At 38.7% G+C, this 25,993-nt stretch overlaps 1 protein-coding gene across 13 annotated transcripts in view; it reads left to right on the plus strand.

The window, feature by feature from the left end:
• Positions 1-4,318: 4,318 nt before the first annotated feature.
• Positions 4,319-25,993, plus strand: part of LOC113110868 (calmodulin binding transcription activator 1b) — a 292,263-nt gene continuing 270,588 nt past the window's right edge. For 4 of the 13 annotated variants that reach the window (XM_026275111.1, XM_026275112.1, XM_026275121.1 and 1 more), the window contains exons 1-3: positions 4,322-4,494; positions 7,964-8,065; positions 24,420-24,523. In XM_026275111.1, the coding sequence (XP_026130896.1) occupies positions 4,470-4,494; positions 7,964-8,065; positions 24,420-24,523 (231 nt within the window). In that variant the 5' untranslated portion in view covers positions 4,322-4,469. Of the gene's footprint in view, positions 4,495-5,099; positions 5,308-7,963; positions 8,066-24,419; positions 24,524-25,993 lie in introns of all 13 variants that reach the window. The other 9 variants (XM_026275109.1, XM_026275110.1, XM_026275118.1 and 6 more) reach the window with 6 other exon arrangements.

Genomic DNA, 25,993 nt, shown 5'->3' on the forward strand with positions numbered 1-25,993 from the left:
TTGGCCCTTTTTCCTTCTGTCTGCGGTCCAGCTCACCCCTAAACCATCTGGATTGGGTTCAGGTCCGGTGACTGTGGAGGCCAGGTCATCTGGCGCAGCACCCCATCACTCTCCTTCTTGCTCAAATAGCCCTTGATGCCTTCAGTGTGACTCTACAATTCTCATAGTCATGAAAATAAAGAAAACACTTTGAATGAGAAGGTGTCCAAACTTTTGGTCTTTACTGTAAAATATATATTTTACAGTTTTATTTATATATATATATATATATATATATATATATATATATATATATATATATATATATATATATATATATATATATATATATATACACACACACACACACACACACACATATATATACACACACACTTTTGCACATCCTGTCATACCAGTGACTGGGTGTTACTGCAATAGACTTTGCAGCATTAAGGTTAACGATTAATCGATTATTTGATTGTTAATTTAAACGACGATCGATCATGGAAATGATTGAAAATTGACATCCCTACACAGAAGTATAGAAAATTCTACATTGATTTAAAATTTTTTTTGCAAAAAACGACACTGATATCGGATCAGAATTACTGTCTCTTCTCATAGTGACAGCCAATCACATTAGCTTTCTGGTATTGCATGCACTTGATTGGCTTGCCTCTGCGCTTGGGTATTTGCATTAGATGTTCTGACTGGAGGACGGCTGCATTGGCGCTTGAGAAGTCTTCAACTTCTATTTAGAATTAATTTCTAGAATTAATTTCACCATCCTTGACGTCACTTTATTTAAAAGTAAACGAGAGGCGTTGACGCCCCGTGTGATGGGGCGTTATATGTCTGGATACCGCTGCACAAATCTTTCAACCACGAGAAATGTAGTTCCTGCACGGACTTACATCCAGGACAGCAGAATGGTCAGGATGACCTGAAACACATAACCAACTGAAATCAATTTAAAAGTATTTAGTCTTGCCTGAGTGATGCTGAAACAACCAGGTTTAGTTTTTCACCCAGGAGAAACTGCTTCCTGTGGAACAGTCTCCATGAAGAATGATCTCTTGATCCTGGATCCTTGCTGCCATCCACACAGAGATGATTTGGAGGATATGTGGTTGTGTCTAAAGGGCAATGAATCAATGTTACAAGAATACTGATAGCAGCACTATTGATCCTGTACCTTATGTAAATGTTTTCAGTACCGAACAAGTCAGGAACCAAATTAGTACCAGTTCTTGAAACCCATCTCTACTTGTAATAGTTGTCTTGTTGCTGCTGCCCAGACTGTCTCTTCCCCTGATGATAAATATATGTGCTCATTTTAAAGCAATAAATAATACATTTAAATTACTAGGTGTTAACAAATATATTTCCTTATAAGGAACTCACTGAATCATGGACTCAACTGGTGGTTGTCAGGCCCTAAAAAAGTGAACAATTTGTTTACTTTTTGTGAAACGAAAGTATCAGATCAATTTGAGAATTAAACTAGCATTAAAAAGCATGCATGTGAAAAACACCATCAACACCAATAATGAACAGATGACAGAATTTACAAGCCTGCCACTTGAGGGAGAAAAGGGGAAATTATTAATCCCACATAACCTTACACTGAACATGATTTCGGCAGCCTCGGTCTAATTAACGTTAAACTTTATATTTAACGTTATATCGGTTTATATTCAAGTTCACAGCATGGCTAGCATGAGCATCATCAAGCTCGAGCAGCAGGTATTCAAACAAACTAATTAACGTTACTACGGTTAAAAATTTAATTATTAGAAAGTTAACACTGTATAGTTTATAGTGATAAATTTCAAATAATTTAAAACAGGTAAGGTTATATTCGATTTTAACAGTTACCGTTACCTTAGACCACCTCTGAGACTGCTTTTGAGCTAATTAACCAAACAGAGCATTTATTTATTAAATTGAAAGAGAAAACCTACAAAAATACAAAACACTACTCCTCTTTGATGGCATTTAACGTTATATCAGTTAAAATCTATGAACAAAAGTAGATTTATAGGACTTACCTTTCCTCCGTGTCCGTCCGCTGGAACTGGAAGTTGACCGTTACAAAATGACGGGCACGCGCACGTCGCGCACTTCACTCAGAAAGTGACGTGCGCTGCTAGTTTAAGGTTTAAATGTTAATTTGTCCCGTACTCTCTTTCATAACAAACATTATCACCATTTGTAAAGTAAATTGTTTATTTTATTGTTCTTAAACTGATGGCATATATATATATATATATATATATATATATATATATATATATATATATATATATATATATATATATATATATATATATATATATATATATATAATTATTTTAACATGCTTGATTATTATTTTTTTGTATATTTCCCAAAGAATATGCTGTTCAAATGGTATCTTAATAATAATAATAATACATCTAGTGCAATAATATTAAAAGTTATCTGAAGACCAGCTGACCACGTCGCTACAATGTCCCCAATGGGACTAACTAGCGACGTCTTTTGAGTACGTGCCCACGACGTTTCTGGGAAGTTAGCCAAGATTTAAAAAAATGGAACTTTACCACGACGTCCTCACAACGTTGCCATAAAGTAATGTCACGCTGACCAAATGACGACTAACTGGCGACGTCCTCACAACGTTCTGTGTTTGCTGGGATCCCACTGATTCCTACTACGGTGAAGGCCTTTCTTGTGAATGTTAATTACGCAATGTGACGTTCGGCCACTGTGCCAATCTGATTTGTTAAAACACTGACGTTGTAAGGTAGGCGTTTGTGATCTGGCGAATCCCGCTTTAGCGAAGGCTTGGCTCGTGGATGTTACATTATTTACGTCGGCAAACGCTTCGTGAAGTCGGCGAGCTGACGTCAGCACGACTAAATGAATATTAATGAGCTAAATCTTCGCCATAGTAGTAAATCCGCCAATTCGCCTACGGCTGAGGCTCAGGATTCAGATTTTCTCATGCCACCGTGTGTTCTGGAGAGGGAGAATTATGAAACTTCATTTTATTTAAAAATCAAATATACCAGCTTTTAGGCAGATTCCTGGATGATAAATTTTGATTTAAACAATCACTTTGGAATAATGTTTAATGGATATATCTTATTATTATTATTATTATTATTATTATTATTATTATTATTATTGTTGTTGTTGTTGTTGTTGTTGCTGTTATTATTATTATTATTATTATCATTATTATATAATTATTTTAGACATTTAAATATTCATGAAATATTAATCCAACAGCCTTATTTTCTATTTTAAACAAAATGGTAGCATTATGATTAATTCTGCTCTCACATATATGTTCTTTTATATACTTTTTATTTCCATGAAAATGTTTAATCAATTTTTGAAGATTCTAAAGGGAATTTATACTTTAGTTCACCATTTGTCATCGTTATTAACCACATTTTGACGTAATTTAAAATGTTTGTAGCATGTGACTCTTTTAATCTTTTAAAACTGTATAAGTGTCTCAGAATTGTAACAATAGGCCTAATGCATGCATAACAATAATATATATATATATATATATATATATATATATATATATATATTTTTTTTTTTTTTTTATCCGTATTTTTCTTATTCTTAAGATTCTGTTGTTCAAATAACATTCGCAGTTATCACTACATGCTGTGTTGTTATGCTAAACACTTGTGATTTGGCTTGATTATACTGTAATACTCAGCCTGTTTGTGGTGGAGCTGTTCTTTCAGCACCATCTCCTTCAGCACCCACGAATGGACAGCGCTCCAGAACTCATAACCGAGACCGGAGCCTCCAGATGTTTCTTTCTTTCTTTCTTTTTTCTTTTTTAATTCTGTTGCATCATTGCTGCCTTGCAACACAATAACCTTTTACTGTAAAACCGTCATCATGCTTAAGCCCATGCCATTCTTGTTTCACAATTATCTTCAGCACAAGTGGCAGATTAACGACTCTAACATGACTGTTAACATCTAATTATATGACACAGTGGGGCATGTTATTAGCACTTAGACTGCTGGACACGTATCTCGATTAGCAGTGTTATAAAATAGTTTTTTACGGTCTCGGTGGGCAGAACAGACATGGGTGTCTGCCAAGCATGCATTCATAAACATTCGTCGTATAGACTTAAATATAATCCACAGATTCTGCTTTTTTATATATGCATATTACAGGCTTCCACTAAATCCGTTCCAAACCCCTTATTGGTCGCTGCATTGTAAAGGTGTCTCCTAAATAAAACCGATGCACCAATGGCGTGGAAGAGATGGATAAAGGGGGGATATGGATTTCGCAAATTCACGAAGCATCACCATTGTCATTTATAGCAATTTGCGGCCAATAGCTAACGCGTATTGACTCACGCGCCTCCCGCCGCTCGCCGCGTCCTCGCCGTGAACGCGCGTGGTACCCCCCCTGGTCGCGAGGAGGAGGAGGAGGAGGATGTGGCGCGCGGAGGGGAAATGGCTGCCGAAAACAAGCCGGAAGGTAAGAGAGAAATAACAAGATTATTATTTTTCATTTCGCAGCTTTGTCGGCGTTAAGCTCCAGATGATGAAGGTCAGGATAGGGATGCGCGGCGGAGAAAGTCAATGACATTTTCGCTTAGCTTGTGTTTGTCACGAAATGGCAAAAAAGCTGAAGCGCTGATGGGATTAGCCATCTCTGAGACGGCTATTAAAATAACGGGAACGGAGTTAGGTAATCACGGGTTACGTTCATTACGCGACTCCTTTCATCTCAAAGCACACTGTGGTTTTTCAAAGTCACACGCATCCGAGTCAAGCCGAGCCACAGCCTTCGTTAGATGAAGAGAAACATGTTTTTCTTTTAAGTGAGACGCGCACATGAGCGCATCAGACGAAATGAACGCGTGAAATGACTCGCGTTTGGTTTTTGGAGTGGGATTCCTCCACACCGCATCCACGCTCCCCGTGGGCTGACAAACAAGCGAGCTCCGTGAAGTCAAACGCGGTCAACTACTTCATTTTTCTTTCGTGTTGAACAGGGCGACGCTTTTAACTCCGAAAGCGATAAATGCAGATTTATGGTGATGCTCTGAAACGTGACTGATTTCTTTCCACCCCCACCAGAACCCCCCTTTTAGTGGCTGAACCCACCAACAGCTGCTCGATATGCTTCAGTCTCGTGTGGAATATTTCCCCAGAACTGTGACTCTTTGGCCGCTGCTGTTTTGAAGCCGTCAGCAGTTATTTTCTTAGATAATAACACATTTAAACTGGATTGGAAAGGACACTTGGAAAATTGAAGCGGGATTTTAATGAGGCAGCAAAATGAAAGGTACGTCTCTCCTTATTTGCTAATACCATGCTCGGCAAATAAAAACAAGTGTATGCTGTTATTATTAGCTAGAATTCGATCTGATACATCATTCTTTGGGGATGCTTTTAATGTTTACCTCACTTCCTAATTAAATTCTTTCAGAATAAAATGTGTAACGAATTTAACGAAAGACGTAAAAAAATTAGATTTTTGATTCACAAGACGCTCCCTCGCCGTCAGAATTCCTCGTATTTCGTTTACTTAGATGCCTTTTAGAAAACGTAATGTTTTCTAGGGGCCAGATAAATTGTCAGACATTAGTTTGATTCTAATGCATCCGCGGGAGGAAATGCTGATTGATGAGTAATGTTGTAAAATTAGGTCTATGGTAGCTTAAAATGACAACCATGAGTTTGTCAACATTTAATTATTTATTCAACTATTTTTTTTCTTCTAAATCAAGGCAGTCAAGTAAGTTTTTGTCCATAACAGCCACAGGGTGGTGCTATTGAGCTGTGCAAATCAATACCCCCCTTCAACCCCCCCAAACACGCACACACACACACACACACACTGGAGAGTGATAACTAAGCTTGCCTATTAAAGAATTCCATCAAAGTGGAATTCGAACGAAGTTGCCCTGTGTGATTTGGGTGAGCTCACAGAGCGCCTGTGTGGGACGGTAGAGTGCATGTGTGCTGTTTCTCTAGTGAACTTATAGATTTGTTTTCTAGAATGAATTAATTACACACTACTTCGGATCTATAGGCTTTAGCACGCTTGTGTTTCCTGCTTGTTGGTGGACATCTTCGTTTTTTTGCTATTGCTGAGAGATGACCTGGCCAGAGAAAGGTATTACCTTTCTTTATGTTTCATCGTGTATATTTATCTGCCCAAGTCCAGTCAGGTAACGCTTTGCTCTTGCTCTACTTTCTTAGAAAGAAAAATGTGTCCTAACGGAACGTAAGTTTGGGGACAGAAGGATTCTAGGCTATTTTTATCCATTTGAGCTGCCACAGAACAGGAGAAAACATTGCCTCTTTTGACCTGTACGGCCCTAAAACTGTGTCACGCATTTGTATCTGACAGTCTTTGCTCTTGCCAGCTTCCTGGATCACTTCTATTCTCTTCCTCCACACAGGAAGCGTATCCTCCAGTGGTTTTTGCCAACATGATGATGGCAGCTTACATACAAGAATGTGCTCCTCTCACTACCCCATCACCTTTTAGATGTTTTCAAAGTCATGTTCTGTAATATTTCTTTGGCTAGAAAGAACTTGAGAGTCTTTTTCTCCATGGTTCTTTTGTATTTTTGTCTCTCTGTCACACACGTGCTTTCACTCATCTGTATTGTGCTGCGGACCAGGCTGTGTAAGCTTAACTGTATATACTTGATTGCTCATAAAAAGTGACATTTCACAGCGTGGTTTTGCTTAAAATTAAGCTTCTGGGTGTTTCTGATCTGTTCGGCGAAGCATAAAAAAATACAACTGATACTACTGGCTCCTCCGGAGAAATTGGGGTTTGTGAAATTTATCTAGCCTCTCTGAAGTTTTTCCTGATGAAATGAACATAGCAAGCTTTGTTTTCTGTTGCCGCGTCTCCCACTCTGAAGACGTTTCTTTTGACTCAATATATCCTTTTTAAATTATTGATTGTATGGATTGATTAGGCAACTGGAAGAAGAGGGCACAATGTGTCCGGTTTACCAGTGCTTCCAGTACTAAATCCTTGGCCATCACTGTTAAATAGTCGATATGAAAACGAACAGCTATGTTTACTAATGTTTAGGTGACAACAGGGGGAAATTAAAGTGTTGGATGGTCTAGCTCTCCAGATCTCGGTTCCATTAATTTGCATGCTTTTTATGTCTCGTTGTATGTGTTGCATACAGTGTCAGTCTTTGCTGTTTACTTAAAGGGATAGTTCATGTAAAAATAAAAATCGTTTACTCACCCTCATAGCATTCTAAAATTTGACTTTCTTCTGTGAAACATTATGAAATATATTTTGACCGATGTGTTTTTTTTTTTTTTTCATTCTCTTCTTTTCTTACTATGAAGATCAATGGTAAAACATAACTATTTGGCTAACCACGTTCTTCAAAATATCTCAGAGTATGAGAAACAGATTGGAATGACAATGGACAGGGTAAATGCTGACCATTACATTTTTGGATGAACTGTCCATTTAATGAGCAGCAAGTAAATTCTTAGTTTTAAGCTAATTTTGTGCACCATGCTCGAAAACACTTTTTTTCCCCTTGCCAACAGCGTTTCAGAATCCAGTAAGCCACAGAAATTAGTAGAAACCTTATCATGTGGTATGATTCAACGTGTAGATTTAGCTCCTCGCCAGTCTAGTTGATTGCACACCTACGTGCGCATCTTGTATGCAATACATGGATGCTGGAAAAACAGATCCGAGCATGATGGCAGCAATTTTTTTGTGAGATTAAAATAAACCCGAAATGACCTTTTGACCTGTAGTGCATGAAGCAGTCATTTGCGGCAGGGCAAAACTTTATCGCAGCATAAATGCACCAGGGTCATTCAGAAGGTGAGAATAAAAGCAATTAATGACCTCTGCATGAATAGAAAGTAGAGGGCTTTGTATTTTTGTACCTACAGACCTTCTCCCCTCACTGTTCCCTCCCTCACTGTGTCCCCTGTAGGACTGAAGAAAATACGTAATCCGGATCGAATGTACAGAACCGCCGTCGGTTACACCGGCCACGTTCCTCCTAAGAGTGTCAGCGATGACACAGACAACAACAGTAAGAGAGCTGGCTTCCTTTTCCACTGCATCCCTCAAAACATGACAATGTTATGAAATGCTGTTCATCTTCTCTGCCCATTCGTTTACATGCTGTATAACCTCATTCTCGCAGCCGGTACATGTATAGTTCATCAGGAGTCTTTTTATAGTATTACCAGAGCCCAAACCAGAGAAAGATCAAATTATTACAAGACTTCAGAGTCTCTAGAGCGTATGATCTAAAACCTTGCTCTCAGCACAATAATGGTTGTTTTCCTGGCGTGTTTACCAGGTTCAAGAGCTTAGCAAATTCTATCAAAGCAATTCGTAACAAGGCAACGTTCAGCTAGCAGGTGACTTTTAGCGCAGGGAGTCGGGAGGGACAGGCCCTTCTTGGTAGATCAGCTTAAAAAAGGCCAGCATCTCATTTTCATTCAGCTCCATTACAGATGATGTTTATTCATGCATGGCCATGCTGCTCCGGTACGAGTGGCATATTTTTGGAAGCAGCAGCTCATTGTCATGGCTAATCAACGCCCGGTGCTTTTTGAGCAGAGCCCAGGCGTTGGCTTGCGTGGGTGTGGATGAGGGTGTGTTTACATCCTGGTTCTCCATTGGAGAGTCCTTGTTGTGCTTCGCTCTCTCTCCAACCATTCTCAGTGATTTCACTAATTGATCGAGGCTTTTTCAAAGAGACACTCACTTAATGAAGACACTCCGATGTGGACGCTAAGCAGCAGGAGTTCTTCTGCCCAGTTGTTGCGGGCTAACGGTGTAATTAGCGGCTCGAAGGATAGACATCTCTGCCTCCTCTGGCCATGTTGGCAATTGGTGGCTTAACGGCTGAAAGTCTCAGGCTTAAATCACTCTTTGGTAATCCATTGTTTAGGCTACATGTTGATTTTCGAATAAAATGGGCCATTGGTTGTTATTACGCAGGAGCAGACGTTGCCTGTGAGCCCTGAATCCCTGGACGTGTCAGAATGTGAGGATAAAAGGAGATCCAGTTCAGAGGGCCCTCTTCATGGACCCCATTTCAGCCTGATTCTCTTGCTTTGTTGAGCCAAGAAAAGCTTTGGGAGCCAACTGGGACAGAACCAGAATGTCGAAGTGAGCTAATTGGGAGGAATCCTGGTCTGCAGTTCCTCTCTTTCCCCCTCTCGTCTTCCCTAGTGTCCAGCGTAGCCTTTTTTACTCCACCACTGGAAATCCCCAGATGGACTACAGCAATGTAATAAGGCAGCTACACAGCACATCATCCAGTCTCTTTAGAATATGTTTCGATTTTTTAAAATCCTTTTAGGCCTATGTATGTTCAGTTCACAAATGTGTTGTGCTATCATATGAATTTGCAGATTTTTTTTTTGTCATGCCATTGCATATTTTCTGGGATAAGAAGCAGTTAGCCTCGGGAGACCGAGGGAGAATCATCCCTTGACTTACTTCAATTGGAAGGATGACAGTGCATTAATTTGCTCTCTTGTCACAAACGCAGTATCCCATATCTTCTGTGCTTTATCAGCCAAGGCTTTATTTTCAAAAAACACCCTAGCAATTAAGAGAGAAGTTGCTGCTGTACAGATCTTTTAAATTGGCTAAGATAAAATTTAATTGAGATCCTGCTAAATATGTCCGTGTTGCAGGGATGCAAACAGTTGACTGAACTGCTTTACCAACGAAGAGAGCAGAGAGAGACACTAGTCTCCTGGGACGCCCAGACACGAAAGTGAGGTTATCGCAGAATCGACCTCCTGTCTTGGAGCAGTTTAAACTCTTTGCTTGCGTAACATCTCTCGCTTCTAAAACAGTTGGCGGTAATTGTGCCAAGCGCTAGCGTGACGGGCGTCTGGTGACGCTTCACTTGGCGGAGGCTTATGTCACTCTTCATAACAATCATGCCTCATCTGTGCGTGCCAGCGCACATTCGGTTTACTCGTCTCATGGAGTAAGTCACGACTGAGCCAGTGCAGCATAGCTTGCTTTCAGGTCCAGCTGGTTTAAATGGAGCTGACCATCTTGTTTTTGAAAACGTATGACAAAATCGCACCTAGACTGAAAGGAGGTTGTTTACCAATCCTATCTCTCACTTTCAATGCATTTTGGGATATAGTACTTACACTGTGTAAATGGCTTTTGTGTACCATATTTTTATTAACACAAAGATGAAGTTATTATGAGTCATCTAAAGACTCAGACATTCAGTACATAATTCAAACAAGGAGCTATTGAAGAGCATAGTGGTGATAATATGCATTTTCTTTTAACTGTGATGATGGAGAGAGAGAGAGAGAGCGCTTGGGTTGGGGGGTACGGGACCAAATTGTTTGTCAGAACTCTGAAGTGCATTTTGTATGCATACCTCAACTCTTTATCCATTTGTATTCATACACTCATTTGCATGATTGAGTCCATGTGTATTTGAGCATTCACAATATCCTCTGTCTTGTTTATGTCTCTGAATGCCTTTGGTAGTCAGTGTTGCATGGATTTGCATGTTGCTTTTATGCGTCCAGGTGTAAGACAATGGTTCAAGCTGGTGTTTGCCTATTTGTGCGGCGTTTATAGGACCTGCTTATGTTTTATAATTCATGTCAGAGGCATATGGTTTTTTTTTAATCACTTCATTTATATTACGCCTCAGAATATCAGCCAGTTTTAGTGTATTATATATATATATATATATATATATATATATATATATATATATTTGCATATTATCTAGTGAATATTTAGATTGCATTATTTCTGTAGATCGCACAGACATTATTATTATTATTTTTATTTTTTATCAAAGATGAATTGAAACCTATGTTTATCTTGCACAGTCAATTACTAGTAGTATTCAGCATATAGAAGTCAATAATTTACAGATTAGGCAAATAAATATTGAATCAATATCAGTTTATTCGATAAAGTTCCTTGCAGCATTATTCTGATTATTTTAAACACCTTTGTTTTTAAGATGTATTAAGATGAGTTTGAACTTTTATCAGAGATCTAAAAAAAAAAAAAAGTGTGAGTAGATGAGTAACTTTTCCAACTCCATCAAAAGACAGCTCCCACACAGAGAGATGACATTATTTTGGTTGTTTAATGTGTTAAGAAAAAGCACAGAGAAGCTTTGCATTTGTATCATTTCCTTTCTATAAAGAATCTTCATTAGCCAAATGCCAGATAGCTATCTGGCGAATGATCAATTGAATGGCGCAGATGTGGCCGCTGATGGTGATGAAGGCCCGGAGCCAGTGAAGGAGCTGTAGTATTAAGCAGAACAATAGAGCAATCACTGCTTTGATTGGTATTGATCTCGGAGCGGCCGGGACGAGTGAAATCGAAACTGACCAGTTGGACCCGGATCCCATTTGAATCAGAAAAGGTGGTAAAACAGCTTGCCAAATGATGTCATGGATCTGGCCGGACACAAGCTTCCTTTAATGGCTTTAGGACGGCACATTATTCTCTTTTAAGAGGAAATGTGAATCATTGTCAGGCCGTTTCCCTGTGGGGGGAAAATAGATTTATCATCATCCCTTTCGTTCTTTTATCCTCATCTTCCCTTCTTTATGTCCACTCTGTCACTATAGTTTATATGATGAGGATCATGATCACACAATCATCCTGTCAAAATGCTTTATATGAGTGCGATTAGTTATAATAAAGCATCGCATACAATGTGGTCCAGAGTTGATCAGAATTCAGTCAACATCATCCTTGGTGCTAGGGAAACACAAATCACGGAGGAAAAAAGGAATAGTGAATAAAGGAGAGGTATCCTATCATTGTGGCACAAAAGCAAGTGGACACTATCGATTTGAGATCTGTTTTTGTCAGCCCTCTTTATCCCGTCCTAAAACAAGCTTTGCTCTTTTTTTCTGAAGTGATGCTTGCTTAAGCTGCCATGACAGATACAGTAAAACAGCTCTTCACCGCCAGGCCCTTTAAAGATGAGCCGTTAAACCCCAGATTATCACCAAGATTCACATTTTTATTCTGCCTCAAAGGGGTTCGGGAAGGAGGACCGGTGCTGGAGGTCATGGCAGCCCTCTTTCTCAACTCTTCTTCAGATTCGCTGAAGAATCTCTGCACGCCTGCTGCTTTAAAGCGTTCACACTGCAGACTCTCCCTGGACGAGGTCTGGCTCCGAGCTCTGTGACCTTGAGGCACTTCAGTAGACGCTAAATCAATTTGACTGACATCTTCCAACCCTTCAAGTCATTGCTAATTCAATAGAAATGTTATTGCATACAGAAAAAGATCTCGCCTCTCATACGCACAGCAGAATGTGACGTTTTATCTGCCGGTGGATTTATAAACTACAGTCGGTCTGAGGTTGATGTAGCCTAAAGGAGTCTACAGTAAAGTAGTTTGTCAAAGGGTCAGAAAGAGATGCTCTCGGGTTACGGCTGAACGATACATTGAATATTATTGGGATTAATGTTGCCGACGTTATGAAATTTGGGAATATTTTGATTATGTTAAAAAGTTTAGTAAGCCACTTTTACTCCTCTTTTTGGATGGGGATAGACTAATGCTTGGAGTATTGAGCTTGTAACCAATCACAGACATCTCTTATGAGCATGTGAGCACTCAGTGCTGCTCAAAACGCTTTGTCTTTTCCTTAAAGGGGGGGTGAAATGCTCGTTTTCACTCAATATCCTGTTAATCTTGAGTACCTATAGAGTAGTACTGCATCCTTCATAACTCCAAAAAGTCTTTAGTTTTATTATATTCATAAGAGAAAGAAAGTCTGTACCGATTTTTCCCGGAAAAACACGAGTGGCTGGAGGCGTGACGTGTGGGCGGAGCTAAAGAATCACGAGCGACAGTAGGCTTTTGCGTTGAGTGCGTCTGGAAGCTGTGAAACCGTGAGGACAAAACCAACCAAAACAAACCATGGCTAACAATCAGATTCAGCCGTTTATTTATGATCCAGAATCAGATCCCGAGGCTGAAATTGAACAAGAGCAGCATCAGCAATTAGTCTCTATGTGGTATGTAACATACTGAAACTTTATATATTTGCTTAGCGGTTTTGGAAAATGACTAAGTTCCACTTTGTCATCTTTTTTTTTTTTTTAAGCTGTACATGTGGAAAGTGCAGTTTGATGACAACATCGCATGTTGTTTACTTGATGTGCTTACGCGCCGATAGCTAAGTTAACAACACAGAGATATTTGAAGCAGTTTTACTCACCGCCTGCGGTTCCAACACACGATCATGAGCCTTTTTCGTTGCGACTGCATTATCCTTAAGAAATAAACGATGTGCAAATCCGGCATCAAATTGGGCCTTGTTTGTAAAACAAGCATCTTCGAAATGCAGGGAACAAACAAAAACACTTGCACAACTCCATTGATGCTCTGTAAAAATAAACTCCATCCACTGGTCCCTTAATGCTGTTTCTCTTTTGGTAATCTGTGCAGGGTTGTCTTGCCCTGGCAACCAAAAACACACTTCTTTTGTGACAATTCACTCTCGCTCTGATCAGTGAATGTCTCTGCTGTGCTCTGCTATACGGGAGCGCGTGCTCTTCCGGCAAAAGTGCCCTTAGGACCCATATAAGGAAATTCCGCTCCATCTAACGTCACACAGAGCCATACTCGAAAAAAACGTTCCAAAACTTGTGACAAACTGGAAGAGGTATTTTTGGAACAAAAATACTCCTTCAAACGTACAACTTAATTTTTGAAACTTTGTCCATGTTTAGCATGGGAATCCAACTCTTTAACAGTGTAAAAAACTCAGTATGCATGAAATAGCATTTCACCCCCCTTTAATTAAACACCATAATAATGGTTTGATTACAAAGCATTGACAAATTCTTAAAGTTAGTGAACTCACACTAAGGTGATTGACAGCTTCAGTCATTTAAAAGGAAGCACTCTTTGCTCGCTTTATAACCCATTCACAATTTGAATATAAGTTTTATTTATCATGCTTCCAGCTACACACTGCAAAGTTAATTATTTAAATGTGGGACTGAATCTGAAAGTGCAGTGATTCGCAGTAACAACCATAACAACTGGTGGTACAATAAATTTGATATGTAAAAACAGATCTTCTATGTAATCTGTAATGTTTCTTTGTTCTTCAAAGAACTCAGTTTGTTGTTGCAATAACCAACATTTTTTTTTGTATCATTTTCATATATCCTATTTATATTGGGGTATTTGTATATTGGTAAAAATTAGAAAGTGGTCACTACAATGTACTGTTAATAACCACAAATTTTGTAGTAAGATTGTTTGTTTGTTTGGTTTTTGTAGCATTTTTATGTAAATTATAATTTTTTTTTAACTAGTAATTTTGCAGATGGAAGACAAAACATTGAGAGCAAATGCAAAATAACTGAATATTGGCAAAATCTGGAAAAAAATATTGAGATTGCTCAGCCCTGCTTTGTGCGTGTGTAATTTCCTCTTGTGCAGTTGCTTATCAAACACGGGTTGTAATCAGTCAGGCCTCCCTCAGCTTAAATCATCATCAGAATGTGAACTTAATAATTAAATTAGATGCATATGATCTCTTTGCGATCTGTGTACGTGTCTATGTTGTTTTTTTGTAATATGGTCTTGATGTTTGTGTTTGACCAGACGCTGTGGGTGTGACTCTCCAATGTCTGAATATTCACCTTTCATCCCATTGAAATTAGCATATAGATAACTATACCACTGATTTTCATGCAGTGCACAAGTCCCTGGAGAGATGCGTGGAGGAGGCTTGTAGTATGGAGGTTGGAATGCCAGCTTAGTGAAAGACCATGTCAACCCGCTACGTTCTCCTTTCTTATGCCGTCTTTCATATCAAAGCCTTTCCTACTTTCACTTGAAAGTTAAAAGACCTCCCTCTTTCCCAGTCTGCCTTCAACTCATGTGGCTAACAAAGCAGTTGAGGGAAGACCACTTGAAGAAAAGTTTACTAGCACTGATGAATTAATATGCAGTTCCATCCTTCTTCCTGTCTGCTTGGAACTACTGTGCAATGAGCCCTTATTTCTGTCACATTAATTTAGTTTGAAAAAAATAAAAAAATAGAGGAAAAAGGCACAAATTTCCCTAGACACCCCTTAATATCTGTACTGGGAGCTGTAAATGTTGCTTTTCCCAGCATTTTTCAGTCTTTATTATACAACGTTTTATAATTAACTGACACCTCATCTCACTGGAGGATTTAGTATTTTATTTTTCTCATTTTATTATATGTACGACATTTTTGATCAAGGTAAAAAAAAAACTAAAAACTAAAAATCAGTTGATGTGTACAATCTGCAGTGCGCTGCTTTGCAATTTGCATTTTTTAGTTTTCGTTTTTTTTTAGTTTTCGTTTTTTTTTAAATCTAAAGTTTCATTTGAGATGCGTCCGAGATTTTGAGATTTGATTTTGATTTTGAGATTGCGGTCTTTGTGCAACATCTCTGTAATATGACAGATGGGCCCAAATCGATCCATTAACAGAGGCAAAACGAGTGGCGTAACTGATCTCAATAACATTTACTCCTTTAGGTGTTTGTTGTCTTCGTTGTCGTCCTTATCTGTTGCACAGAAACAGCCTTAGATTTACTTGACCTCCATTTGAGTCGGTTCGAGCAAAGAGTTTTTCTTGAATCTGTGCTTATCAGGATAGTTTAATATGTTTCCCCCAAAGCCCACATTCTCCAAAATGGGATCAAAAAGTCATGGCCGACACTACAGCGACCCTTGCGCAGGCTCGTGTCTACTGTATGATGAGGTAGAGAGAAAATCAAATCTGTAAATGTCACCCTCTCCTTATTCAGACAGGCTCCAAATTTGCCTTCTGAAGCAGATTTGCCGCTCTTTGTCATTGCACTATTCTTAATTTGAAGAGTTTCTTAAAGGAGCGTTGTAAACGTACACCCCGCCACGATTTGAGACAAAACCGCTTACGGCAGGTGAAATGGCGTTCCACTGAAAATACAGTGTACAAATAAATAAATGCAAACAGAAAATGCCCATCAGAGCTGACAATTTAATGGAAAAAGAGAAGGCTTTCATTAAAAAGTGACACTGGGCTGATGAAGTGTGGAAAGTTTGTGTGTTCATTCTTGTTCGCAATAGCGAAGCTCCATCTGTTTCCAGAGCGGCCCATGTACATGCATGCGATAGGTGCTTACAGAGTCATTACAGAAGGCAGGGAACGTACAGGAGGATGGACCTTCTTTGTGCTTGCCTTGGGTGAACAGAAATGTGGCTTTGCAGATTTACAAGTACAGATCTCATTTTGCACAGTTAGCCCGTTTTGCAATTTAGATCCGTCCGCTCAATTAAAACGCATTCATTATGAATGTGTGCGAGAAATGTCAAAACATTTCAGCAGGCACCTTTGCAGATGATTATTCTTTATAAACCCTGTTCATCGGTTTATCTCTTCAGGATTATATTGTGCCAAGAGGATTAAAAACTTGAGAGGCGCTGTGTTAACTTTTTTTTTATTTTGAATTATTATCTATTATTATGGATTTTTATGAATAAATTGGATGCAAATTTAAGAAACTCTTGTATGCATTTTTAATATCAATGTCACTTTAAAAAACACACTTAAAGGGTGAAATGCTCGTTTTCACTCAATATCCTGTTAATCTTGAGTACCTATAGTGTAGTACTGCATCCTTCATAACTCCAAAAAGTCTTTAGTTTTATTATATTTATAAGAGAAAGATAGTCTGTACCAATTTTTCCCGGAAAAACACGAGCCGCTGGAGGCGTGACGTGTGGGCGGAGCTAAAGAATCACGAGCGACAGTAGGCTTTTGCGTTGAGAGCGTTTGGAAGCTGTGACATTACCGTGAGGAAAAACACATCCAAAACAAACCATGGCTAACAGTCAGATTCAGCGTATATTTATGATCCAGAATCAGATCCAGAGGCTGAAATTTAACAAGAGCAGCATCAGCAACGACGTCTCTATGTGGTATGTACTGAAACTGTATATATTTGCTTAGCGGTTTTGGAAAATGACTAAGTTCCACTTTATGTCGTCTTTTTTTTTTAAGCTGTACATGTGGAAAGTGCAGTTTGATGACAACATCGCATGTTGTTTACTTGATGTGCTTACGCGCCGATAGCTAAGTTAACAACACAGAGATATTTGAAGCAGTTTTACTCACCGCATGCGGTTCCAATACACGATCGTGACCCTTTGTCGTTGGGACTGCATTATCCTTAAGAAATAAACGATATGCAAATCCGGCGTCAAACTGGGCCTTGTTTGTAAAACAAGCATCTTCGAAATGCAGGGAACAAACACGAACACTTTGTTACATTCCATTTCTGATGGACACTGTATGTTTCAATTTCTAAAATATGGGCACTGTATGTTTTGTCTATCAAAATATTCAAAGGTCTGGTTTTAGATGGCACTATCAGCCCTATGGTTTGTCCATGCCTGGCGCTGACCAACTGTTTATCACCTTAAGTGAATATATTCCAAAAAAGGATAAAGAAATCTGCAATATGTTTCGGCTCATTTGTCATGTAAACACTCACAGTGAAAATCAAGCTGCTTGTCAGCCACCGCCTTTAGGGCTATTCTGTCACCATCGGTGTTGTTGTTCTTATTGGGGTCACTTAAAGCTACATGCGGGATCTGTTCAAACATGCTGCTTATTGACAGTGTGAGATCCCACAGTGCCTTTGTGCCACTCAGCTGAAGAAGGAACGTTCATCACTTTCTTCAGCCTAAAACGTTCTGTATTTAGTGACCTCCATCGCCTCTTGTCAAAGACTTCAGTCGATCAGTCACTTTAGCCCAGCTCACAGCTGCTGACATGGTGGCTGAGTTTCAGGAAAATTTAAAAGAGCTCTTTAGGCTGAGAGTTAAGTTATGATATACCTTTGTATCCCTAGCTTAGAGGAGACTCTCTGATGCCTGGCATTACTTTGAAGGGCAAGTTTGATAGGTGTTTTTCAAAGATCTCCTCAGATCAAGAGTCGGACATCAGTTAGACAAGGGCCACATGCGGCTGCGGCGCCTTGGCATTTGGACTGAATGTTGATTGATGTTCGTGTCGAACGTGACTGTGTTTTTATATGTCAGTAGAGTTTGAAACTGAAGCGATTTATCTTAATACATTCATAATTAATTATGGTGGGCGCGTGCGCCTGTGTGCACCTATAATTGTTTACATGAGAAGGAGCAAATAGTCTACAGCGCTCTATTCTGTTCTATCTTTCTCTACCACCTACGTTCACACATTTATATCTGTGTGAGTATTAGCAGCGTGTTTGTGTAGCCTTGTTTGTGAAGCCTTTTCTCTGCGTCTCATTGGCTACTCATGGGAGAAGGTCGTGAAAGAGAGAAAGGCAAATGCTTAAGGCAGCGGCTTGGCAGACGGCGACTGACTCTGTGATTAAAATTTGCCTCTAAAGCCACAGTCGTCAGCATAATTTAAAAGCCCCTTACTTTGATGCAGAACAATGAGACTAAATGGCAGTCCTCAGAATCGCTCGCTTGTTCTGCCAAAACATGTACTGAGAGGGAAAGAGAGAGACGGAGATGAAGGGAGAGACGAGAAATAACGAATAGGAACAGGAAGGGATATATAGTCTAGTCTTAATTACCCTGTAAATAAGTTTCAATGCCGCGTTCCTTTATAACACATCCCAGTTGAATTATATAGAATGAAAAAGAGAAGAACTTTTCAAGAGAGCCTGCTCATTTATTCATTGTCTTATGAGAATGTGCTGTGTGTTTTGCTTTTGAATCTTTGCTTTAGCTGAAGCATAAGAGCCACAGATCTCCCAATTTATAATGTGAAATGGTCATTAGATTCCAGTGCAACTGTTGCCATGAGAGAGAGAGTGAGAGAGGGAGATGGTGCTGAATAAAAAGGCATATCACAAATGAGATCTTTTCAAACTCAACAGCTTCTCCTAGACGCCGGTGAGATTGAATGGAGAGCAAATGTCAACTTGTGCTTAAGTCTCCTGCTCCTCAGATTTTTCTTTGAGGAAAATGCCCAGGTAAACTCAGACTTTGCCAAGACATGAAGTCTGCAATCTAAAGTCTCATTTCTGTGCCATTTATGTTTATCAAATACCTTTATATTCTTATGCACACAAAAAAAAAAAAGTAAAACAATAAATTGCTTTAGGAAATTTAAAAGAAATGTCAAGGCTAATAGCAAGTTATAAGTATATATATATATATATATATATATATATATATATATATATATATATATATATATATATAATATCTTGAGCCAGAAAAAGCCATTCCTAATAAAGGCCCATTCACAGCTAACTATAAAGATGACTATAGCAGTAACTATCCACCTTAACGGATGACAACTTTTTGTTTATTAATTGTTTTGCAGTTTTGTCTTCTGCCACCTTAAAGCTGCAGTAGGTAACTTTTGTAAAAAATATATATTTTTTACATATTTGTTAAACCTGTCATTATGCCCTGACAGTAGAATATGAGACAGATAATCTGTGAAAAAAATCAAGCTCCTCTGGCTCCTCCCAGTGCTCCGATTGCCATTTGCAGTTACGGACCGCTCCCGTTAAGAAACAACCAATCAGAGCTGCGGTCCGTAACTTTGTTTGTGTTCAAAATGTAGAAAAATTTATATAATAAGCGAGTACACCATGAATCCATTTTCCAAACCGTGTTTTTAGCCTGTCCTGAATCATTAGGGTACATCTATAATAAGTGTTTATACTCGGACTATTTTAGATTGTTTAGGGGGTACCGCGGCGGAGTAACCCAGTACCTTTGTGATTCTTCATTGACATAAAAAGAGAGAAGTAGATCCAGCTACGATGTTCTTCCGCAAGACGCAAGCAGTTCTGTTTATTAACCGCTAGAGCGTCAAAAGTTACCAACTGCAGCTTTAAATGCTCTAGCAATACAATATCACATAGATTCGGACTGGCTGTGAGTGTTTTTATCATCTATTAGCTGAAAAAAATAAAATTAAAAATAAAACATTCTAAAACAAAACTGTTAAAATGATTAACACTTTATAGTTATCATTATAGTTATGGCATTAATGTGCCATAAGGCTGGAAATATATTTTTACAGTATTGGGTGCACTAGAGTACGTTTTACACATTAAAAATAACAAAGTACACAGTATTTACAAGCCAGTGGTGTGCAGTGTTGTTCTGAAATGAGGAGGCAAAGTTCGTTTTTTTTTTCACAAATGTAAATGCATGTCCCAGTCACATTTTCTTGGGTAAATAAACATTATTTACACTATCATAAAAATAAATAAATAAAAACATTACACATTTAACATCAACAATGTAATTAATATTCTGTTTATTAAAGGCATGAAATATCTTCACTTTATTAGTATAGGACAGTGTAGAAGTGAAGCAAAATGGTAGAGAGATTGAGCAGGATCAGGAAAGGTCCTGGAGCTGGGATTTACCTGTAGTGCAAGGCTATTAGCACCGACTCAAGTTAGTGTTTTTAAGCATTTTACATTTATTCCAATATATTAACTCAAGGCAGTTGTTTAAACAATTTATTTTATTTGTGAACTTGTGTTCTTTTTAATAGTTAACTTTAAACTATTTTTTTTTCAAAGCACTGTAAATATCAATCACAGATGCAGAGATTTTCTATAAATTTACCCAAACTGATTACTTACTAAAATCTCACACAGATCAGGTTTTCCTTCCATTTCTTTCCAAGTCTTATTTTGACATAAAAAAGTAGTTATATTTAGGGATGCATGATCATGAATTTTCATGGCCGATTCCGATACCGATTTCAGATTTTTTAAATTTTTTTATCTTTAAGCAACAAACAAGAAAGAAGGAAAGTGTGCATAAACAAGATGTTTATTTGGTATTTAATAGGCCAAACTGGCTTTTGGCTCTTGAAAACAATAATCATATCCATCTGAAATTAACGGCGGTAACTGCACAGTGAGTAAGCTTTTGTTTTTGAATTGGGTTGAAACTACACAGAACTAGCCTTAAATTAAAACATTAACTGTAATCATGTGAAATTAAAGGCAATAACTGCATAGTTCTACAGTCCAAACAACACAATCAACACACATTCAATAAGATGTTTCGTAATTAGCATTCAGTATTTGTTTTAGTTTTAAAATTTGGTTTTAAATGGTCTTTTCCAGTGAGACTTGGGAGACCCCAAATGTTTTTAATTGGATGAATGAAACACTTTTTTCAGTGTGCTACAGCAGGTGATTTTTTTAAATCAAATTAAGTCTATGTAATTTTAAGGTAAAATAAAATTGTCATCCTAATGCAGAACTGACATTTACTAGCAAGTTATAACTTATAAAAAAACAACAACAAAAAAACAACATTTAAGTTTTGTCAGTTTAGTCCGTTTCGTTTCTGATCCAACACGTGAAAAGTTGAGCTGTTCATCTCTTCATGGTCCACACGTGTGCAGGGTGCAGACAGGTACAGTACGCTCATGCAGCTTCAGTGAGCAGGAAAGGGACTCTTATTTGTGCGCCAGTACACCAACGGCTGTTCGCTTCCTGCTATCTGTGCCTCAGACATGTAGCTCTGCACTTCCAGTACTGAACGGCTGCCCGTGTCCTGTGCACAGATTTCGAAATACTTTCACACAAATGACATAGAAATGATTACAATGTAGTGTGTGCACACAGGTGCACTTGCAAAAAAATCGGCCGGAAAAAGACTAAAAACTGGCCGATTGCCGATCGCATATTTTAAGCAAAAAGCATCCGGTTCCGATTTATGGCCGGTCAATCCGGTGCATGCCTAGTTATATTTAAGTAAAAGCCTCCTCTCACGTGACTTTCTCCTATTCATTCTCTATTACCCCTTCACTAAAACCATTACAAGGTTTAGGTGGCCTGTTCAAACTTAGTGGGCTCAGGGGAGGGGGACTCTTGCTGTAACTTTACCTGCTGGTGTCGCTATTGAACAATATTTCTTTAGAAAAATTTGTGATTAATAGACTTTTTGAAGGGTAACCAAACCCTTGGTCAGAGCCTGACTCCACCCACTGGCAATATTTGAAAAATGCTGAAAAGTGGGCAGAGCACAGAGGAGATAGGAAGAACCTAAGGCGGGACTGAGCGGTTGGGGCGGAAACCTGAGACCCGCAGTGACGGATTGATTGACAGCTGCTGTCAGAGTCGCTAAAATGGAGAGTGACTGTAGTAACGCAAAGTAGTTTTGCAACAGAGCGTTCATTTGAAGTAGAGGACTTTTCTCCCCCACTTTTACATGAAGTGGAAGATGTCAAGGTGTCTGTGGCCTGGGCCATATCAATTCGAGCCGCTGGCTCAAACTGCGGTCTTATCTCCTGGACTGCGTCGCTCTTCAGCGCGAGCTGTGTGGAGAAGCCCATTTCCACCTCCATTGCGGAGAAGCAATCCCGCGTAAAATGCAGTTTGTACACTCCAGCTCAAGGCGGGAACTCGCGGTCTTCCAGGCCAAGTACATGCAACCACTGCCGCCTAATTTTAAAGTCTGCTGGAAAACTATGCAGTCCAGCAGTGCTGTCGCAACCAGCAACACTACACATACGCACCATCCTGACCACTGTACTAAATACAGATAAATATACGCCAACTTAGCTATCCTAACTGATGCAATACTATGCAACTAACTATGCTTCTAACAATGCTAAAGTTACACTAATGACTATGCTAATTAACTACATAGGCTACACAAAATAATCTAAATGACTATATAATTGCTATGCTAAATAGATGCTATAATAGTAGGAAATGCTATATCCTGGTCGTTTTCAATAATCACAATTCCAACTCCTGACTCACTACAGTAATTTTGACGGAACAAGATGGTTTTATACTGCTAAGGGCTTGGTAGCTCGTACCAAGGGGCGTGGTGAGCTGGAAACTGCTTACGTCACTTGCCACCGCAACATCCAATAGGAAAAATCAACTGCAGTAGCCACCGTTAAACCTGAAGAGGGCAGCACTCAGACGTTTTTACACCATATATTGTAGAATTAAAACACTTTATACTCAAATGTCAAAAAAATTACTCGAATCAATGAACAGCACTAATAAAGCACCATTCTTACAGATCATTAACTAAAAAAAGTTGGTTTAGGGTTTAGTCACTCTTTAATGTTATATTTTGTACAATTTGTGTTATTTTATTTTTGTACTACAACATTTTTTTTTTTGTCATCCAATATTTTGAGGAGACTGTTACAGACAAATTTAGACAATTCCGGTTAGTAAGTTGAATTCAATATACTTACAGCAATTCTCATCAAATTTTCATGGCTGGAAAGTCACTTTAAATGCAAACATTAGTGCTTTAGTGCCTCTCGTGGCAACTTTGAGAATGCAGCGCATACTTGAATTGCAAACGCAGAAGCACTGGCATTTAGGTACTTGTATAGGGTATATTTCAGGTGCATTTGCATTTATCTGATCTGCTCTGAGTGGCGATTTGAAAGAAGTCTGGTTGAACTTGGGCGTTTTCTACAGTTAAATATTTATTATTATTTTTTATGTGGGTTTATGTTCATGCACAGGTGAGGCACAAACAATGTGCATTGGTTTTGGTGTAAGACAGAGAACAGAAGAGTGATCTAACCCTCTTCATGTGTCTCTTTCCCTCTGGCTATCTGTTTGTCCTTAAAGCCGGAGTGGGAGTGGTTGCTAAGCAGTGTCTCTATGGACACACAGGCTTCATCTCGCTCAGATCTGCAGTGTCTCTTTTGCTTCACTCTCGTCTTTTACTGAGGACACACTCCACAAATCTCAGTCAGTCTTTCATTCTCATTTTCTTTAAGTCTCTCTCACTTTTTTATATTCATAAGCAGGCTTAGCACGCAATATGGAACTACCTTCTCCCACAGGGCTAAACATTGAGTTCCTTAAGAAGCCTCAGCCCTTGATGCAAACGGTTATCAATAACCTTGAAATGCTTTTGCTCCATTGCCCAATTTTGTTGTTAGGTATTTGAGCAGGCACTCTGGCATGATAAGGAGAGAAAAAGAATGGGAGCATAAAAAAAACTCAATGAAAACAAAATCACGACATTTCTGGATGAAAGCCTTTTGCACGCCTTGTGCTCCAAATATGTTCCCTTTCATTTCACAGTAACATCTTAAGTTTGTTTTTGTTTTTTTCTTCATTGCTTTCTGAGTGCTCCCCCTTTGAGGTCTCATGCCTGGTTTATAATTTTATATTTCTGAAAAAGGTTGTCACAGCAATTTGCAAACGTAGCACCTGGGCATGGAAGTTTCCTTAAAGGAGTCCCTTGAGTGATAGTGACACCGCATTCAAACAACTCAGTAATTTACAAAGAAATGATTGGATCTTTGTTTAAAAAGAACAGCTCCCAGACTCTTGAGAGCAGCACATCTTTACTCACACTCCATATTCAATAACCATTTGTGTCATTCACAGATGAACATGGACATTTGAAAATCTACCTGCCCAAGAAACTTCTGGAATGCCTTCCCAAATGCTCCTCCCTGCCGAAGGAGAGACATCGCTGGAACACCAACGAGGTAAGAAGCTTTTTGTTTAACAGGAGTTTGGAATCCCCCCCGCCACCCATAATGCACTGCTAAAATTTTTATGTGTTGTTTATTGGATGCTATTGTTGGTTACCGTATGCTTGTTTTAAAGCAAACTCTGATTATTAATTGTAGTTAAGCACAGATCTAAGAAGATTTACGACATCTCGACAGAAGTACATCAACATTCAACACTGCAGTCAACATACAACTATATTATATTATATTATATTATATTATATTATATTATATTATATTATATTATATTATTTGACTTTAAATGCAGACCTTAAGCAAATAGCTCATCACCAAACACCAATGATTTATACATACACTATATGGACAAAAGTATTGGGACACCCGCCTTCTTTAGAACAGAAAAAAAGCACTTCCAAAACTGTGGCAACAAAGATGGAACGATAATTCATGTGTTTAAAAATTGTATTTCCATCTCTGTTGCAACAGATTTGGAACAGTCTAAATTGACTGTACCTATATGTGCAAGTCATTGGCGTTTGGTGATGAGTGTTTTGCTCAAGGTTTGCATTTAAAGTCATACCAGAGGTGTTCAGATGTAAAAGTTTGTCTGTTTATAATCCACCAAAAAAAAAAAACACAAAAAGTTCACATGAAATATACCGCCTTGTTGACTGCCATATTGCAATATTTGGATTTGCTCTGTATATCTGTGTCAGTTATATCTAACAGTTGGACTCGTATACAAAGTGTATCTGCATTGCTTTGAACTTTGTCTTCCTGGCCCGAAGGCGTTCTGACATTCAGAGACAAACAAACACACTCAGCAGAGATTAGGGAAGCCTGTTTGGACCGATTCCACAGCACACCGAAAGTCTGTCAGACCCAACCTCCTACCATCTTGCTCTCTGCTAAAGTATAACACCACTTGAACATGCACCAGCTCGGTTTTCATTTCTTTAAAATCGGAGATCTGGTCTCAAGTGGATAAGTTAACATATTGCAAGTTGCTATCTGATTTACTGTGGACTCTGCCAAATTTACAGAGATGAGATTTGTATCGAGCTGCTCTGAATTTCTGAAGGAATACCATTACATGATGTATAAAGGGTTTAGAATTCTTGTTAAAGGAATAGCTGACAAGTCTTGTTATCATAGGTTAATAAATCATTGCATTTATTTGCCTGTAATGGTTTTGAAGAAAGCTGGACTGTGAAAGCTTTATTCACTAGCTTACAACTCTTCATCCATTTTCTAGACCTGCTTTAAATTCTTTATCATGACGGAGATGGCACATCCTGCTACAGATGACTTGGGATGATGCATGCCATGACCTTTCAAAATCTTTCAGATTCATTTCCATTTCAAAACTGCTATAACTTATGAGAGAGGAAGCCGCGGATGTCTTGCACACATACGTTTATTTACGTTTATTAATAGTTGAAAGTGCGGTTTGATCCAGGGAATGCAGATGTGTTTTCTTTG

The sequence above is a fragment of the Carassius auratus genome, chromosome 11 (assembly GCF_003368295.1).
Source record: "Carassius auratus strain Wakin chromosome 11, ASM336829v1, whole genome shotgun sequence".
In the NCBI taxonomy this organism is placed as follows: Eukaryota; Metazoa; Chordata; class Actinopteri; order Cypriniformes; family Cyprinidae; genus Carassius; species Carassius auratus.